The following is a 20,571-nucleotide window of genomic DNA, read 5'->3' as shown; positions in this document are numbered from 1 at the left end:
CAGACCCATTCTAACCCCCCCATAGCACCCATAGACCCCCCCAGCCCCATTCTAACCCCCCCATAGCACCCATAGACCCCCCCCAGCCCCATCTAACCCCCCCATAGCACCCATAGACCCCCCCAGCCCCATTCTAACCCCCCCATAGCACCCATAGCCCCCCCAAACCCATTTTAAGCCCCCCATAGACCCCCCCAGCCCCATTCTAACCCCCCCATAGCACCCATAGACCCCCCCAGACCCATTCTAACCCCCCCATAGCACCCATAGACCCCCCCCAGCCCCATTCTAACCCCCCATAGCACCCATAGACCCCTCCAGCCCCATTCTAACCCCCCCATAGCACCCATAGACCCCCCAGCCCCATTCTAACCCCCCCATAGCACCCATAGACCCCCCCCAGACCCATTCTAACCCCCCCATAGACCCCCCCAGCCCCATTCTAACCCCCCCATAGACCCCATAGACCCCCCCAGACCCATTCTAACCCCCCCATAGCACCCATAGACCCCCCCAGACCCATTCTAACCCCCCCATAGCACCCATAGACCCCCCCAGCCCCATTCTAACCCCCCCATAGACCCCCCCAGCCCCATTCTAACCCCCCCATAGACCCCCCCAGACCCATTCTAACCCCCCCATAGCACCCATAGACCCCCCCAGCCCCATTCTAACCCCCCCATTGCACCCATAGACCCCCCCAGACCCATTCTAACCCCCCCATAGACCCCCCAGCCCCATTCTAACCCCCCCATAGACCCCCCCGGACCCATTCTAACCTCCCCATAGCACCCATAGACCCCCCCAGACCCATTCTAACCCCCCCATAGCACCCATAGACCCCCCCAGCCCCATTCTAACCCCCCCATAGCACCCATAGACCCCCCAGCCCCATTCTAACCCCCCCATAGACCCCCCCAGCCCCATTCTAACCCCCCCATAGACCCCATAGACCCCCCCAGCCCCATTCTAACCCCCCCATAGACCCCCCCCAGCCCCATTCTAACCCCCCCATAGACCCCCCCAGCCCCATGTTAACCCCCCATAGACCCCCCAGACCCATTCTAACCCCCCATAGACCCCCCAGCCCCATTCTAACCCCCCCATAGACCCCCCCAGCCCCATTCTAACCCCCCCATAGACCCCCCCAGCCCCATGTTAACCCCCCATAGACCCCCCCAGACCCATTCTAACCCCCCCATAGACCCCCCCAGCCCCATGTTAACCCCCATAGACCCCCCCAGACCCATTCTAACCCGCCCATAGACCCCCCCAGCCCCACTCTAACCCCCCCATAGACCCCCGCAGCCCCATTCTAACCCCCCCATAGACCCCCCCAGCCCCATGTTAACCCCCCATAGACCCCCCCAGCCCCATGTTAACCCCCATAGAACCCCCCCAGCCCCATTCTAACCCCCCCATAGACCCCCCCAGCCCCATGTTAACCCCCCATAGACCCCCCCCAGCCCCATGTTAACCCCCCATAGAACCCCCCCAGCCCCATTCTAACCCCCCCATAGACCCCCCCAGCCCCACTCTAACCCCCCCATAGACCCCCGCAGCCCCATTCTAACCCCCCCATGCCCATTGCCCCCCATTGCGCAGGTCCCTGCAGGCAGAATGACCGGCAGCAGCCCCGTGTCCCCGGCCTCTTCGGGCTCCCCCGGCAGCGTTTCCCCCCCGGCCTCTTCTCCTGCTGGCCCCCCCCGGCCCGATGGCCCCCCCGGACCCCCGGAGCCCCCCAGCCTTTGGGACAAGACCCACGCCGAGATTGCGGAGCAAGCCAAGCATGTGAGTGGGAGGCGTTCACAACCCTATAGTAGCCAATGGAGAATCTCTGCTCCCCTATAGGATGGGTTTAGGGGGATATTGGGGCGTGCACAGCCCTATAGTAGCCAATGGAGAATCTCTGCTTTCCTATAGGGTGGGTTTAGGGGGGTATTGGGGCGTGCACAACCCTATAGTAGCCAATGGAGAATCTTTGCTCTCCTATCGGGTGGTTTAGGGGGGTATTGGGGCGTGCACAACCCTATAGTAGCCAATGGAGAATTTTTGCTCCCCTATAGGGTGGGTTTAGGGGGGTATTGGGGGGTGCACAGCCCTATAGTAGCCAATGGAGAATGTCTGCTGTCCTATAGGAGGGGTTTAGGGGAGTGTTGAGGCGTGCACAGCCCTATAGTAGCCAATGGAGAATCTCTGCTCCCCTATAGGGGGGGTTTAGGGGAGTGTTGAGGCGTGCACAGCCGTATAGTAGCCAATGGAGAATCTCTGCTCCCCTATAGGATGGGTTTAGGGGGGTACTGGGGTGTGCACAGCCCTATAGTAGCCAATGGAGAATGTCTGCTGTCCTATAGGAGGGGTTTAGGGGAGTGTTGAGGCGTGCACAGCCCTATAGTAGCCAATGGAGAATCTCTGCTCCCCTATAGGGTGGGTTTAGGGGGGTATTGGGGCGTGCACAGCCCTATAGTAGCCAATGGAGAATCTCTGCTCCCCTATAGGATGGGTTTAGGGGGGTATTGGGGCGTGCACAACCCTATAGTAGCCAATGGAGAATCCTTGCTCTCCTATAGAATGGGTTTAGGGGGGTATTGGGGCGTGCACAACCCTATAGTAGCCAATGGAGAATCTTTGCTCTCCTATAGGATGGGTTTAGGGGGGTATTGGGGCGTGCACAACCCTATAGTAGCCAATGGAGAATCATTGCTCCCCTATCGGGTGGGTTTAGGGGGGTATTGGGGCGTGCACAGCCCTATAGTAGCCAATGGAGAATCTCTGCTCCCCTATAGAGTGGGTTTAGGGGGGTATTGGGGTGTGCACAACCCTATAGTAGCCAATGGAGAATCTCTGCTCCCCTATAGGATGGGTTTAGGGGGGTATTGGGGTGTGCACAGTCCTATAGTAGCCAATGGAGAATCTGTGCTCCCCTATAGGGTGGGTTTAGGGGGGTATTGGGGTGTGCACAACCCTATAGTAGCCAATGGAGAATCTTTGCTCCCCTATAGGGTGGGTTTAGGGGGGTATTGGGGTGTGCACAACCCTATAGTAGCCAATGGAGAATCTCTGCTGTCCTATAGGAGGGGTTTAGGGGAGTGTTGAGGCGTGCACAGCCCTATAGTAGCCAATGGAGAATCTCTGCTCCCCTATAGGGTGGGTTTAGGGGGGTATTGGGGTGTGCACAACTCTATAGTAGCCAATGGAGAATCTCTGCTGTCCTATAGGATGGGTTTAGGGGGGTATTGGGGTGTGCACAGCCCTATAGTAGCCAATGGAGAATCCCCTTTTTCCGTCCCCCCCCCCTTCCCGCCCTTTCCCCCCTTCTCCCCCCCTTTTCCCCCTTCCCCCCCTCCTCTCCTTCCCCCCCCTTCTCCCCCCTTCCCCCCCTTTCTCCCCTTTCCCCCCTTCTCCCCCTTCTCTTCTCTTTCCTCCCTTTTCCCCCCTTTTTCCCCCCTTTTTCCCCCTTTCCTCCCCTTCCCCCCCTTTTCCCCCCCTTTTTACCCCTTTCCCCCCTTTTTCCCCCCTTTCCCCCCTTTTCCCCCCCTTTTTCCCCCTTTTTCCCCCTTTTCCCCCCTTTTCCCCCCTTCTCCCCCCTTTCTCCCCCTTTTTACCTCCTTTTTACCCCCTTTTTCCCCCTTTCCCCCCTTTCCCCCCTTTTTCCCGCTTTTCCCCCTTTTTCCCCCTTTTTCCCCCCTTCTCCCCCCTTCTCCCCCCTTTCCCCCCCTTTTTACCTCCTTTTCCCCCCTTTTCCCCCCCTTTTTCCCCCCTTTCCCCCCTTTTTCCCCCCTCTTTCCCCCCCTTTTCCCCCCTTTTTCCCCCTTTCCCCCCATTTTTCCCCCTTTTTCCCCCTCATTTTCCCCCTTTTCCCCCCCCGTTTCCCCCCCTTTCCCCCCCTTTTTCCCCCCTTTCCCCCCTTTTTCCCCCCTCTTTTCCCCCCTTTTCCCCCCTTTTTCCCCCCTTTCCCCCCCTTTTCCCCCCCCTTTTCCCCCCTTTCCCCCTTTTTCCCCCCTTTCCCCCTTTCCCCCCCCTCTTTCCCCCCCTCTTTCCCCCCCTTTTGCCCCCCATTTTTCCCCCTCATTTTCCCCGTTTCCCCCCCCGTTTCCCCCCCATTCCCCCCCTTTTCCCCCCTTCCCCCCCATTCCTCCCCCTTCTCCCTGTCCGTCCCCCCCCCCCCCCCCCCCGCCGCAGGAGGCGGAGGTCGAGCACCGCGTGGCCGAGATGAAGCGCGAGGGGTTCTGGTCCCTGCGGCGCCTGCCCAAGGTGCCGGAGCCGCCGCGGCCCAAGGTGCACTGGGATTACCTCTGCGAGGAGATGCAGTGGCTCGCCGCCGACTTCGCCCAGGAGCGCCGATGGAAGAGGGGGGTGGCCCGCAAGGTCGGCGCCCGCACGGGCACGCTGGGACGCTGAGGGACGCTGAGGGACGCGTTGGGACGCGTTGGGACGCGTTGGGACGCGTTGGGACGCGTAGGGACACATAGGGACACATTGGGACCCATAGGGATACATAGGGACACATAGGGACACATTGGGACACATAGGGACACATGGGGACGCATAGGGACACGTAGGGACACATAGGGACACATTGGGACACATAGGGACACGTTGGGACACGTAGGGACACATGGGGACGCATAGGGACACGTAGGGACACATAGGGACACATTGGGAGTCATAGGGACACATAGGGATACATTGGGACACATTGGGACACATTGGGATGCATAGGGACGCATAGGGACACGTAGGGACACATAGGGACACATTGGGAGTCATAGGGACGCATAGGGATACATTGGGACACGTTGGGACACATACGGACACATTGGGACACATAGGGATACATAGGGACACGTTGGGACACATAGGGACACGTTGGGACACATAGGGATACAGAGGGACACGTTGGGACACATAGGGACACATTGGGACGCATAGGGACACGTTGGGACACGTAGGGACACATAGGGACACATTGGGACACATAGGGACACATTGGGATGCATAGGGACGCATAGGGACACATAGGGACACATTGGGACGCATAGGGACACGTAGGGACACATAGGGACACATTGGGACACGTAGGGACACATAGGGACACATTGGGACACATAGGGACACATAGGGACACATAGGGGCACATAGGGACACGTTGGGACCCATAGGGATACATAGGGACACGTTGGGACACATAGGGACACATTGGGACACATAGGGATACATAGGGACACGTTGGGACACATAGGGACACATTGGGACACATAGGGACACGTTGGGACACGTAGGGACACATAGGGACACATTGGGACACATAGGGAGTCATAGGGACGCATAGGGATACATTGGGACACATAGGGACACATTGGGATGCATAGGGACGCATAGGGACACATTGGGACACATTGGGACGCATTGGGATACATTGGGATGCATTGGGATACATTGGGACACATAGGGACACATTGGGACACATAGGGACCCATAGGGACACATTGGGACACATAGGGAGACATAGGGACACATAGGGACGCATTGGGAGACATAGGGACACATTGGGACACATAGGGACACATTGGGACGCATAGGGATACGTTGGGATGCATTGGGACACATAGGGACACGTAGGGACACATAGGGATGCATAGGGACACGTAGGGACGCATAGGGATACATAGGGACACATAGGGACACATAGGGACCCATAGGGACACATTGGGACACGTTGGGACCCATAGGGACACCTTGGGACCCATAGGGACACACTGGGACACCTTGGGACCCATTGGGACACCTTGGGACTCATAGGGACACCTTGCGACCCATAGGGACACCTTGGGACCTATAGAGACACATTGGGACACATTGGGATACATTGGGACCCATGGGGATAGAGAAATATTGGGACTCATAGGGATATATATAGACGCATTGGGACCCATAGGGACACATAGGGACCTACAGGGATGCGTAGAGACACATTGGGACCCATAGGGACACATTGGGACCCATAGGGACACCTTCAGACCCATAGGGACATCTTCGGACCCATAGGGACACATTGGGACCTGTAGTTATGTATTGATACCCATAGTGACCCATTGAGACCCATAGTGACCTATAGGAACCCATTTGGACCTGCAGGAACCCATCGAAGCCATCTCCATAGGGTTCAGTTGAGGTTGCACCCATAGGAACCTATTGAAGGCATCTCCATAGGGTTCGGTTGAGGTTGCAGCCATAGGAACCCATTGAAGGTATCTCCATAGGGTTGGGTTGAGGTTGCACCCATAGGAACCCATTGAAAGCATCTCCATAGGGTTCGGTTGAGGGTGCACCCATAGGAACCCATGGAAGGCATCTCCATAGGGTTCGGTTGAGGGTGCACCCATAGGAACCCATTGAAGGCATCTCCGTAGGGTTCAGTTGAGGGTGCACCCATAGGAACCCATTGAAGTCATCTCCATAGGGTTCGGTTGAGGTTGCACCCATAGGAACCCATTGAAGGCATCTCCATAGCGTTCGGTTGAGGGTGCACCCATAGGAACCCATCGAAGGCATCTCCATAGGGTTCGGTTGAGGGTGCACCCATAGGAACCCATTGAAGGTATCTCCATAGGGTTCGGTTGAGGTTGCACCCATAGGAACCCATTGAAGTCATCTCCATAGGGTTCGGTTGAGGGTGCACCCATAGGAACCCATTGAAGGCATCTCCATAGGGTTCGGTTGAGGGTGCACCCATAGGAACCCATGGAAGGCATCTCCATAGGGTTCGGTTGAGGGTGCACCCATAGGAACCTATTGAAGGCATCTCCATAGGGTTCGGTTGAGGGTGCACCCATAGGAACCCATGGAAGGCATCTCCATAGGGTTCGGTTGAGGGTGCACCCATAGGAACCCATTGAAGGCATCTCCGTGGGGTTTGGTTGAGGATGCACCCATAGGAGACCATAGGAACCCACTGGAACCCATTGAACCCTATAGTGACCCATTGGGACCCATAGAAACCCATTGAAGGCATCTCCACAGGGTTCGGTTGTGGTTGCACCCATAGGAACCCATTGAAGGCATCTCCGTGGGGTTCGGTTGAGGGTGCACCCATAGGAACCCATTGGAACCCATTGAGCCCCATAGTGACCTACTGGGACCCATAGGAAGCCATTGAAGGCATCTCCATAGGGTTCGGTTGAGGTTGCACCCATAGAAACCCCTTGAGGCCCATAGGAACCCATGGAAGGCATCTCCATAGGGTTCGGTTGAGGTTGCACCTGTAGGAACCCATGGAAGGCATCTCCGTAGGGTTCGGTTGAGGTTGCACCCATAGGAACCCCTTGAGGCCCATAGGAACCCATGGAAGGCATCTCCGTAGGGTTCGGTTGAGGTTGCACCCATAGGAACCCCTTGAGGCCCATAGGAACCCATGGAAGGCATCTCCGTAGGGTTCGGTTGAGGGTGCACCCATAGGAACCCATGGAAGGCATCTCCATAGGGTTCGGTTGAGGGTGCACCCATAGGAACCCCTTGAGGCCCATAGGAACCCATGGAAGGCATCTCCGTAGGGTTCGGTTGAGGGTGCACCCATAGGAACCCCTTGAGGCCCATAGGAACCCATGGAAGGCATCTCCGTAGGGTTCGGTTGAGGTTGCACCCATAGGAACCCCTTGAGGCCCATAGGAACCCATGGAAGGCATCTCCGTAGGGTTCGGTTGAGGGTGCACCCATAGGAACCCCTTGAGGCCCATAGGAACCCATGGAAGGCATCTCCGTAGGGTTCGGTTGAGGGTGCACCCATAGGAACCCCTTGAGGCCCATAGGAACCCATGGAAGGCATCTCCATAGGGTTCGGTTGAGGGTGCACCCATAGGAACCCATGGAAGGCATCTCCATAGGGTTCGGTTGAGGGTGCACCCATAGGAACCCCTTGAGGCCCATAGGAACCCATGGAAGGCATCTCCATAGGGTTCGGTTGAGGGTGCACCCATAGGAACCCCTTGAGGCCCATAGGAACCCATGGAAGGCATCTCCATAGGGTTCGGTTGAGGGTGCACCCATAGGAACCCCTTGAGGCCCATAGGAACCCATGGAAGGCATCTCCGTAGGGTTCGGTTGAGGGTGCACCCATAGGAACCCCTTGAGGCCCATAGGAACCCATGGAAGGCATCTCCATAGGGTTCGTTTGAGGGTGCACCCATAGGAACCCATGGAAGGCATCTCCATAGGGTTCGGTTGAGGGTGCACCCATAGGAACCCCTTGAGGCCCATAGGAACCCATGGAAGGCATCTCCATAGGGTTCGGTTGAGGGTGCACCCATAGGAACCCATGGAAGGCATCTCCGTAGGGTTCGGTTGAGGGTGCACCCATAGGAACCCCTTGAGGCCCATAGGAACCCATGGAAGGCATCTCCGTAGGGTTCGGTGGAGGGTGCACCCATAGGAACCCCTTGAGGCCCATAGGAACCCATGGAAGGCATCTCCGTAGGGTTCGGTTGAGGGTGCACCCATAGGAACCCATGGAAGGCATCTCCATAGGGTTCGGTTGAGGGTGCACCCATAGGAACCCCTTGAGGCCCATAGGAACCCATGGAAGGCATCTCCATAGGCTTGGCTTGAGGTCACCCCCACTGCCAGCACCCATGGGTGCCCCCCCCGTGCCCCGCAGGTGGTGCGCATGGTGATGCGGCACCACGAGGAGCAGCGGCAGAAGGAGGAGCGCGCCAAGCGGGAGGAGCAGGCCAAGCTGCGCCGCGTGGCCGCCGCCATCGCCAAGGAGGTCAAGCAGTTCTGGAGCAACGTGGAGAAGGTGGGACCCCCCCCCCCCCCCCAGCACCCATGGGTGCTCCCCCCCACCTCCATCACCCATGGGTGACTTCCGTTCTCCAGGGGCGTGGGGGGTGGGCATCACCCCTGCGTGCTCTTGCCCATCAGTGGGGGTGATGAGACACCAAACTCTATAGTGGGCATTGGGTGGCTCCATGGGCATGGTTGGGTGCCCGTTGGGTGGCCCCATGGTCATGGTTGGGTGGCCCCATGGTCGTGGTTGGGTGTCCATTGGGTGGCCCCATGGTCATGGTTGGGTGCCTGTTGGGTGCCCCCATGGTCATGGTTGGGTGGCCCCATGGTCGTGGTTGGGTGCCCATTGGGTGGCCCCATGGTCATGGTTGGGTGCCCGTTGGGTGGCCCCATGGTTGTGGTTGGGTGCTCATTGGGTGGCCCCATGGTCATAGTTGGGTGTTCATTGGGTGGCCCCATGGTCATGGTTGGGTGCCCGTTGGGTGGCCCCATGGTTGTGGTTGGGTGCTCATTGGGTGGCCCCATGGTCATAGTTGGGTGTTCATTGGGTGGCCCCATGGTCATGGTTGGGTGCCTATTGGGTGGCCCCATGGTTGTGGTTGGGTGCCCATTGGGTGCCCCCATGGTCATGGTTGGGTGCTCATTGGGTGGCCCCATGGTTGTGGTTGGGTGCTCATTGGGTGGCCCCATGGTCATGGTTGGGTGCCCGTTGGGTGGCCCCATGGTTGTGGTTGGGTGCCCATTGGGTGGCCCCATGGTCATGGTTGGGTGGCCCCATGGTCGTGGTTGGGTGCTCATTGGGTGGCCCCATGGTCATGGTTGGGTGCTCGTTGGGTGCTCATTGGGTGCTCCCCTGGTCATAGTTGGGTGCTCATTGGGTGGCCCCATGGTCATAGTTGGGTGCCTATTGGGTGGCCCCTTGGCTCTGGCCCTGAAGCTGCCCATTGGGTGCTATGGATGCTGTGGATGCTGTGGGTGCTGTGGATGCTATGGGTGCTATGGATGCTATGGGTGCTATGGGTGCTGTGGGTGCTCTGGCACCCATGGGTGCTGCTGCAGGTGGTGCAGTTCAAGCAGCAGTCCCGCCTGGAGGAGAAGCGGAAGCAGGCTCTGGTCCTGCAGCTGCCCATTGGGTGCTATGGGTGCTATGGATGCTATGGGTGCTATGGGTGCTGTGGGTGCTCTGGCACCCATGGGTGCTGCTGCAGGTGGTGCAGTTCAAGCAGCAGTCCCGCCTGGAGGAGAAGCGGAAGCAGGCTCTGGATCTCCAGCTCGACTTCATCGTGGGCCAGACCGAGAAGTACTCGGACCTCCTGAGCCGCAGCCTCAACGCACCCCATAGGGTGCAGCACCCATCCGGCCGTGAGTCACCCATGGGTGCTGGGGGGCAAGGGGGGGGGGGGGGGGAGCACCCATGGGTGCTGTATTTATGAGATGGAGATATGGGGTGATGGGGATGGGGGCACCCATGGGTGCTATGGGGAGGGCATGGGGTGCCCAAAGGAGATGGGCACCCATGGGTGCTGACACCCCCCCCCCCCGCAGATGGGGACCTGGAGCTGCCGGACGAGGACCCCCCCGATGGGTCCCCCCCTGAGACGCGGCCCCGGGACCTGCAGGAGGTGCTGGGGGGGCTCCCCCCACAGGTACCCCCCACCCCGACCCCCCCCCACCCTGACCCCCCCCCACCCTGACCCCCACCCTGACCCCCACCCTGACCCCCAGGCGCTGCTGCAGCGGAACAAGAGCCCTTGGGAGCCACGAGAAGAGGATGAGGAGTTCGCAGCCGAGGACGAGGAGGGTGAGGAAGGGGGGGGGGTGGCACCCATGGGTGGGGGCTGTCACCCATTGGGGTCAATGGCACCCATTGGGGGCTGATGTCATCCATTGGGGCCAATGGCACCCATGGGGTGTTGGTGTCACCCATTGGGGTCAATGGCACCCATTGGGGGCTGATGTCATCCATTGTGGCCAATGGCACCCATTGAGTGTTGGTGTCACCCATTGGGGTCAATGGCACCCGTTGGGGTCAGTGTCACCCATTAGGGTCAATGGCACCCATTGGGGTCAATGTCACCCATTGGGTGCTGATGTCACCCATTGGGGTTGGTGTCACCCATTGGGTGCTGTTGTCACCCATTGGGGTTGGTGTCACCCATTGGGTGCTGTTGTCACCTGTTGGGGTCAGTGTCACCCATTGGGTTCAGTGTCACCCACTGGGTGCTGTCGTCACCCACTGGGGTCAATGTCACCCATTGGGTTCAGTGTCACCCACTGGGTGCCGTTGTCACCCATTGGGTGCTAATGTTCACCTTTGGAGGTTGCTGTCACCCGTTGGGGTCAATGGTACCCATTGGGTGCCGGTGTCACCCATTGGGTGCTGATGTCACCACAGGGGAGGACGAGGAGGAGACGATCGCGGCGCAGGAGCGGCTCGAGGGGGACGTGGACCACAAACAGGAGCTGGATGACCTGGCCCGGGAGGGTAGGGAGCACCCATGGGTGCCACCACACACCCAGCACCCATAGAGCGCCCATGGGTGCCACCGCACACACAGCACCCATAGAGCGCCCATGGGTGCCACCGCACACACAGCACCCATAGAGCGCCCATGGGTGCCACCGCACACCCAGCACCCATAGAGCGCCCATGGGTGCCACTGCACGCACGCAGCACCCATAGAGCACCCACGGGTGCCATTACACACACAGCACCCATAGAGCGCCCATGGGTGCTACCGCGCACACAGCACCCATAGAGCGCCCATGGGTGCCACCGCACACCCAGCACCCATAGAGCGCCCATGGGTGCCACCGCACACACAGCACCCATAGAGCGCCCATGGGTGCCACTGCACGCACGCAGCACCCATAGAGCACCCACGGGTGCCATTACACACACAGCACCCATAGAGCGCCCATGGGTGCCACCGCACACACAGCACCCATAGAGCGCCCATGGGTGCCACCGCACACACAGCACCCATAGAGCACCCATGGGTGCCACCGCACACCCAGCACCCATAGAGCGCCCATGGGTGCCACCGCACACCCAGCACCCATAGAGCGCCCATGGGTGCCACTGCACACACAGCACCCATAGAGCACCCATGGGTGTTACAATACACACAGCACCCATGGGTGCCACGGCACACACAGAGCACCCGTAGGTGACCCGTAGAGCACCCATGGGTGCCATTACACAGACAGCACCCATACGTGACCCCATAGAGCACCGATGGGTGCCGCTACGCACACAGAGCGCACATAAGTGTGTCCATAGAGCACCCATGGGTGCCCATACACGCTGCACCTATGGGTGCCCATACGTACAGCTCCTATGGGTGCCGTTGCACACAACACCCATGGGTGCTTATACACGCAGCATCTATGGGTGCCATTGCACTCACATTATGTATGGGTGTCTCTACATACTGCACCCATGGGTGCCATTGCGCTCACAGCACCCATGGGTGCCTCTGCACACACTGAGCATCCATGGGTGCCGCTGCACACACAGCACCCACACTTCTCCCTGCACACGCTGCACTTACGGGCGCCACTGCACACACAGCACCCTTGGGTACCCATGCGCACAGCACCCATGGGTGCCCTAGCGCACAGCATCCATGGGTGCCCTGTCCCCGCAGGGGCGCTGCCGATGGAGGAGCTGCTGCAGCGCTACGCAGGAGCCTTCGCTGACTCCGACTGCGAGTCCCCCCCCGGCGCCAGCAGCACCCGCTCGGGTAGGAGCACCCATGGGCCATAGAGGACCCCCCCTACCCCCACCCCCCCCGGCTGTTATAAGGGCGCCCACGGGTGCTATAGGATCACCCATGGGTGGTATAGGTGCTATAGCACCATTCCTGGGTCCTAGAGTCACCCTAGGTCTAGGGGCACCTATGGGTGCTATGGGATCACCTTTGGATGCTACAGGGCCACCCCTGGGTCCTAGAGATCCCCCTCCATGCCCATAGGGTTCTATGGAGCCACCCCTGGGTCCTAGAGACCCCCCTCCATGCCCATAGGGTTCTATGGAGCCACCTCTGGGTCCTAGAGACCCCCCTCCATGCCCATAGGGTTCTATGGAGCCACCTCTGGGTCCTAGAGACCCCCCTCCATGCCCATAGGGTTCTATGGAGCCACCCCTGGGTCCTAGAGACCCCCCTCCATGCTCATAGGGTTCTATGGAGCCACCTCTGGGTCCTAGAGACCCCCCTCCATGCCCATAGGGTTCTATGGAGCCACCTCTGGGTCCTAGAGACCCCCCTCCATGCCCATAGGGTTCTATGGAGCCACCCCTGGGTCCTAGAGACCCCCCTCCATGGCCATAGGGTTCTATGGAGCCACCCCTGGGTCCTAGAGACCCCCCTCCATGCCCATAGGGTTCTATGGAGCCACCTCTGGGTCCTAGAGACCCCCCTCCATGCCCATAGGGTTCTATGGAGCCACCCCTGGGTCCTAGAGACCCCCCTCCATGCCCATAGGGTTCTATGGAGCCACCCCTGGGTCCTAGAGACCCCCCTCCATGCCCATAGGGTTCTATGGAGCCACCCCTGGGTCCTAGGGACCCCCCTCCATGCCCATAGGGTTCTATGGGGCCACCTCTGGGTCCTAGAGACCCCCCTCCACTGCCCATAGGGTTCTATGGGGCCACCTCTGGGTCCTAGAGACCCCCCTCCACTGCCCATAGGGTTCTATGGGGCCACCCCTGGGTCCTAGAGACCCCCCTCCATGCCCATAGGGTTCTATGGAGCCACCTCTGGGTCCTAGAGACCCCCCTCCATGCCCATAGGGTTCTATGGAGCCACCCCTGGGTCCTAGAGACCCCCCTCCATGCCCATAGGGTTCTATGGAGCCACCTCTGGGTCCTAGAGACCCCCCTCCATGCCCATAGGGTTCTATGGAGCCACCTCTGGGTCCTAGAGACCCCCCTCCATGCCCATAGGGTTCTATGGAGCCACCTCTGGGTCCTAGAGACCCCCCTCCATGCCTATAGGGTTCTATGGGGCCACCCCTGGGTCCTAGAGACCCCCCTCCATGCCCATAGGGTTCTATGGAGCCACCTCTGGGTCCTAGAGACCCCCCTCCATGCCCATAGGGTTCTATGGAGCCACCCCTGGGTCCTAGAGACCCCCCTCCATGCCCATAGGGTTCTATGGAGCCACCCCTGGGTCCTAGAGACCCCCCTCCATGCCCATAGGGTTCTATGGAGCCACCCCTGGGTCCTAGAGACCCCCCTCCATGCCCATAGGGTTCTATGGAGCCACCCCTGGGTCCTAGAGAGCCCCCTCCATGCCCATTGGGTTCTATGGGGCCACCCCTGGGTCCTAGAGAGCCCCACATTCATTCCCTTTGAGTCCCATAGGGTAACTTCTGGGTCCTAGAGTCCCCCCTCCAACGCCCTTAGGCTTCTATAGGGACACCCCTGGGTCCTAGAGACCCCCTTCCATGCCCATAGGATTCTATGGAGCCACCCCTGGGTCCTAGAGACCCCCATTCGTGTCTATGGAGTCCCATGGGGTCACCCCAGGGTCCTAGAGCCCCCCCTCCATGTCTGTCTCTCCCCCTTTACCCCGTAGACTCCCCAGCAGCCGAGAGCTCGGAGGACGAGGAGGAGGAGGACGAAGACGAGGACGAAGAGGACGACGACGAAGACGAGGACGAGGACGAAGAGGAAGAGGAGGAAGAGGAAGGCGCCCCCACCCCCCCCCCCAGCACCCCCGCGCCTCCGCCCCCCATCAACCCCACCCCAAAGAAGGAGATCACCGACATCGCCGCCGCCGCCGAGAGCCTGCAGCCCAAGGGGTACACGTTGGCCACCACGCAGGTAACCCCGGAGCCCCCTATAGCACCCACCCCATAGAGCACCCATGGGTCCCAAAGAACCCCCTCCACCGCCATAGGGTTCTATGGGGCCACCCCTGGGTCCTAGAGACCCCCCTCCATGCCCATAGGGTTCTATGGAGCCACCTCTGGGTCCTAGAGACCCCCCTCCATGCCCATAGGGTTCTATGGAGCCACCCCTGGGTCCTAGAGACCCCCCTCCATGCCCATAGGGTTCTATGGAGCCACCCCTGGGTCCTAGAGACCCCCCTCCATGCCCATAGGGTTCTATGGAGCCACCCCTGGGTCCTAGAGACCCCCCTCCATGCCCATAGGGTTCTATGGAGCCACCTCTGGGTCCTAGAGACCCCCCTCCATGCCCATAGGGTTCTATGGAGCCACCCCTGGGTCCTAGAGACCCCCCTCCATGCCCATAGGGTTCTATGGAGCCACCCCTGGGTCCTAGAGACCCCCCTCCATGCCCATAGGGTTCTATGGAGCCACCCCTGGGTCCTAGAGACCCCCCTCCATGCCCATAGGGTTCTATGGAGCCACCCCTGGGTCCTAGAGACCCCCCTCCATGCCCATAGGGTTCTATGGAGCCACCTCTGGGTCCTAGAGACCGCCCTCCATGCCTATAGGGTTCTATGGAGCCACCCCTGGGTCCTAGAGACCCCCCTCCGTGCCCATAGGGTTCTATGGAGCCACCCCTGGGTCCTAGAGACCCCCCTCCATGCCCATAGGGTTCTATGGAGCCACCCCTGGGTCCTAGAGACCCCCCTCCATGCCCATAGGGTTCTATGGAGCCACCCCTGGGTCCTAGAGACCCCCCTCCACTGCCCATAGGGTTCTATGGAGCCACCCCTGGGTCCTAGAGACCCCCCTCCATGCCCATAGGGTTCTATGGAGCCACCCCTGGGTCCTAGAGACTCCCCTCCATGCCCATAGGGTTCTATGGAGCCACCCCTGGGTCCTAGAGACCCCCCTCCATGCCCATAGGGTTCTATGGAGCCACCCCTGGGTCCTAGAGACCCCCCTCCATGCCCATAGGGTTCTATGGAGCCACCCCTGGGTCCTAGAGACCCCCCTCCATGCCCATAGGGTTCTATGGAGCCACCCCTGGGTCCTAGAGACCCCCCTCCATGCCCATAGGGTTCTATGGAGCCACCCCTGGGTCCTAGAGACCCCCCTCCATGCCCATAGCGTCCCATGGGGCCACCTCAGGGTCCTAGTGCCCTCCCCATCCCCATCCCCTCGCCCTGGGTGCCCTGTAGGGCTGGGTGCTGACCCTATGGATCCCTCTAGGTGAAGACACCCATCCCGCACCTGCTGAGGGGCACCCTACGGGAGTACCAGCACATCGGCCTGGATTGGCTCGTGACCATGTACGAGAAGAAGCTCAATGGCATCCTGGCCGACGAGATGGGGCTGGGCAAGACCATCCAGACCATCTCCCTCCTGGCGCATCTGGCCTGCGAGAAGGGTGAGGCGGGCTCGGGGGGCGCCCCAGAGCACCCATGGGTGCTGGCGGGGTTACCCATGGGTGCCAACGGAGGGCTGTCCCTGTTGGTTCTGTGGGGGTTTAGGGGTAGGTGCTGTAGGGCCTGGGGAGGGGGGTCTATGGGTGATGGAGGGTTGGGATGGGGGTCCTCAGGGGCACCCATGGGTGCTGTAGGTTGCATATGGGACCTGTGCTTCCCTATGGGCACCCATGGGTGCTCTAGACTGCGTATGGGACCTGTTTGTCCCTATGGGCTCCCTGAGCACCCATGGGTGGTGTAGCTTCCATATGGGACCTGTGCTTCCCTATGGGCACCCATGGGTGCTCTAGACTGCGTATGGGACCTGTCTGTCCCTATGGGCTCCCTGAGCACCCATGGGTGGTGTAGCTTCCATATGGGACCTGTGCTTCCCTATGGGCTCCCTGAGCACCCATGGGTGGTGTAGCTTCAATATGGGACCTGTGCTTCCCTATGGGCACCCATGGGTGCTCTGGACTGCGTATGGGACCTGTTTGTCCCTATGGGCTCCCTGAGCACCCATGGGTGGTGTAGCTTCCATATGGGACCTGTGCTTCCCTGTGGGCACCCATGGGTGCTCTGGACTGCGTATGGGACCTGTTTGTCCCTATGGGCTCCCTGAGCACCCATGGGTGGTGTAGCTTCCATATGGGACCTGTGCTTCCCTATGGGCACCCATGGGTGCTCTGGACTGCGTATGGGACCTGTTTGTCCCTATGGGCTCCCTGAGCACCCATGGGTGGTGTAGCTTCCATATGGGACCTGTGCTTCCCTATGGGCACCCATGGGTGCTCTGGACTGCGTATGGGACCTGTTTGTCCCTATTGGCTCCTTGAGCACCCATGGGTGGTGTAGCTTCCATATGGGACCTGTGCTTCCCTATGGGCTCCCTGAGCACCCATGGGTGGTGTAGCTTCAATATGGGACCTGTGCTTCCCTATGGGCACCCATGGGTGCTCTGGACTGCGTATGGGACCTGTTTGTCCCTATGGGCTCCCTGAGCACCCATGGGTGGTGTAGCTTCCATATGGGACCTGTGCTTCCCTATGGGCACCCATGGGTGCTCTGGACTACGTATGGGACCTGTTTGTCCCTATGGGCTCCCTGAGCACCCATGGGTGGTGTAGCTTCCATATGGGACCTGTGCTTCCCTATGGGCACCCATGGGTGCTCTGGACTGCGTATGGGACCTGTTTGTCCCTATGGGCTCCTTGAGCACCCATGGGTGGTGTAGCTTCCATATGGGACCTGTGCTTCCCTATGGGCACCCATGGGTGCTCTGGACTGCGTATGGGACCTGTTTGTCCCTATGGGCTCCCTGAGCACCCATGGGTGGTGTAGCTTCCGTATGGGACCTGTTTGTCCCTATTGGCTCCCTGAGCACCCATGGGTGGTGTAGCTTCCATATGGGACCTGTGCTTCCCTAGAGCCCCTCTGAGCACCTATGGGTGCTGTATTCTCTCCCCCATCACCCATAGGTCCTGTACCCCCTATATGCCCCCTGTCCATCCTTATGCACCCCCCAGCACCAATGGGTGCTGTAGTCTCTATATGGGACCTGTTAACCCGTGTGGCCTTCCTGAGCACCCATGGGTGCTATAACCTCCCTATGGGTGCCCCCCATCACCCATAGGTCTTATAGCCCCTATATACTCCCTCTCCATCCCCATTGCCCCCCCATCATCCTTTGGTGCTATAATCTCTTTATGGCCGCTCTCCATCCCTATGGGTGCCCCCCATCACCCTTAGGTCCTATAGCCCCTATATACTCCCTCTCCATCCCCATTGCCCCCCCATCATCCTTTGGTGCTATAATCTCTTTATGGCCGCTCTCCATCCCTATGGGTGCCCCCCATCACCCTTAGGTTCTATAGCCCCTATATACCCCCTCTCCATCCCTCTTACCCCCCCCATCACCCTTAGGTGCTCTAACCTCCTTATGGCCCCTCTCCATCCCTATGGGTGCCCCCCATCACCCTTAGGTGCTACACCCCCTATATACCCCCTCTCCATCCCCATTACCCCCCCCCATCACCCTTAGGTGCTCCAACCTCCTTATGGCTCCTCTCCATCCCTATGGGTGCCCCCCATCACCCTTAGGTCCTATAGCCCCTATATACCCCCTATCCATCCCCATTGCCCCCCCATCACCCTTAGGTGCTCTAACCTCCTTATGGCCCTTCTCCATCCCTATGGGTGCCCCCCATCACCCTTAGGTCCTATAGCCCCTATATATCCCCTCTCCATCCCTATTACCCCCCCCATCACCCTTAGGTGCTCTAACCTCCTTATGGCCCCTCTCCATCCCTATGGGTGCCCCCCATCACCCTTAGGTCCTATAGCCCCTATATACCCCCTATCCATCCCCATTGCCCCCCCATCACCCTTAGGTGCTCTAACCTCCTTATGGCCCCTCTCCATCCCTATGGGTGCCCCCCATCACCCTTAGGTCCTATAGCCCCTATATACCCCCTATCCATCCCCATTGCCCCCCCATCACCCTTAGGTGCTCTAACCTCCTTATGGCCCCTCTCCATCCCTATGGGTGCCCCCCATCACCCTTAGGTCCTATAGCCCCTATATACCCCCTATCCATCCCCATTACCCCCCATCACCCTTAGGTGCTCTAACCTCCTTATGGCCCCTATCCATCCCCATTGCCCCCCCATCACCCATAGGTCCTATAGCCCCTATATACCCCCTCTCCATCCCCATTGCCCCCCCATCACCCTTAGGTGCTATAGCGCCTATATACCCCCTATCCATCCCCATTGCCTCCACCATCACCCTTAGGTGCTACACCCCCTATATACCCCCTCTCCATCCCCATTACCCCCCCCATCACCCTTAGGTGCTCCAACCTCCTTCTGGCCCCTCTCCACCCCTATGGGTGCCCCCCAGCACCCATGGGTGCCCTGACCCCCCCCCCCCCCCCCCTCCATTAACAGGCAGCTGGGGCCCCCACCTCATCATCGTGCCCACCAGCGTGATGCTCAACTGGGAGATGGAGCTCAAGCGCTGGTGCCCCAGCTTCAAGATCCTCACCTACTACGGGGCGCAGAAGGAGCGGCGCCTCAAGCGCCAGGTGAGCACCCATGGGTGCCGGGCTGGGTGCTGCGAGCATCCTTTATGTCCGTCTCCTGTATCCCCCCCCCGGCCCCGGCTTCCTTCCCTAGGGCTGGACCAAACCCAACGCCTTCCACGTGTGCATCACGTCCTACAAGCTGGTGCTGCAGGACCACCAGGCCTTCAGGCGCAAGAACTGGAAGTACCTGATCCTGGATGAGGCGCAGAACATCAAGAACTTCAAGTCGCAGCGCTGGCAATCGCTGCTCAACTTCAATAGGTGCGGGTCCCCCGGGGGGCACCCATGGGTGCTCCTGGGTGTTACTAGGGGCTGCCGGGGGGGGGGGGGGGCGGAAGGGGATGGGGATGCGTTGGAGGCAATGGGAAGGTGGAGATGCTGAGGAGGTTGGGGGGATGTAGGGGGGATGGGGGGCACCCATGGGGGCTGAGGGGTGGCCTGTATCCCCCCTATAGGGCACCCATGGGTGCTGATGGGTGCCCTGTATCCACCCTATAGAGCTCCCATGGGTGCTGATGGGTGCCCTGTATCCACCCTATAGGGCACCCGTGGGTGCTGATGGGTGCCCTGTATCCACCCTATAGAGCTCCCATGGGTGCTAAAGGGTGGCCTGTATCCACCCTATAGAGCTCCCATGGGTGCTGATGGGTGGCCTGTATCCGCCCTATAGAGCACCCGTGGGTGCTGATGGGTGGCCTGTATCCACCCTATAGAGCACCCGTGGGTGCTGATGGGTGCCCTGTGTCCCCCCTATAGAGCACCCGTGGGTGCTGATGGGTGCCCTGTATCCACCCTATATGGCACCCACGGGGGCTAAAGGGTGGCCTGTATCCACCCTATAGAGCACCCATGGGTGCTGATGGGTGCCCTGTATCCACCCTATAGAGCACCCATGGGTGCTGATGGGTGCCCTGTATCCGCCCTATAGAGCACCCATGGGTGCTGATGGGTGCCCTGTATCCGCCCTATAGAGCACCCATGGGTGCTGATGGGTGGCCTGTATCCACCCTATAGAGCACCCGTGGGTGCTGATGGGTGCCCTGTGTCCCCCCTATAGAGCACCCATGGGTGCTGAGGGGTGCCCTGTATCCCCCCTATAGAGCACCCATGGGTGCTGCTGGGTGCCCTGTATCCCCCCTATAGAGCACCCATGGGTGCTGAGGGGTGCCCTGTATCCCCCCTATAGAGCACCCATGGGTGCTGCTGGGTGCCCTGTATCTGCCCTATAGAGCACCCGTGGGTGCTGATGGGTGCCCTGTATCCACCCTATAGAGCACCCGTGGGTGCTGATGGGTGCCCTGTATCCGCCCTATAGAGCACCCGTGGGTGCTGAGGGGTGGCCTGTATCCACCCTAT

The 20,571-nt window shown here is 60.0% G+C and overlaps 1 protein-coding gene across 1 annotated transcript in view; it reads left to right on the top strand.

Moving 5' to 3' along the window:
- Window positions 1–1,620: 1,620 nt before the first annotated feature.
- The window catches only part of SRCAP (Snf2 related CREBBP activator protein), a gene marked incomplete at its 5' end in the record, with an annotated part of 56,852 nt that continues 37,901 nt past the window's right edge, over window positions 1,621–20,571 (top strand). The window contains 12 exon segments of the mRNA XM_080639695.1: window positions 1,621–1,791; window positions 4,183–4,368; window positions 8,654–8,794; window positions 9,993–10,146; window positions 10,330–10,430; window positions 10,510–10,585; window positions 11,180–11,269; window positions 12,435–12,530; window positions 14,367–14,614; window positions 15,916–16,093; window positions 19,079–19,215; window positions 19,307–19,476. Coding sequence (XP_080495821.1) covers window positions 1,621–1,791; window positions 4,183–4,368; window positions 8,654–8,794; window positions 9,993–10,146; window positions 10,330–10,430; window positions 10,510–10,585; window positions 11,180–11,269; window positions 12,435–12,530; window positions 14,367–14,614; window positions 15,916–16,093; window positions 19,079–19,215; window positions 19,307–19,476 — 1,748 coding nt within the window.

This window comes from Psittacula echo (genome assembly GCF_963264785.1).
Source record: "Psittacula echo genome assembly, contig: SCAFFOLD_79, whole genome shotgun sequence".
Taxonomy (NCBI): Eukaryota; Metazoa; Chordata; class Aves; order Psittaciformes; family Psittacidae; genus Psittacula; species Psittacula echo.
This window is presented reverse-complemented; position numbering and strand designations above follow the sequence as displayed.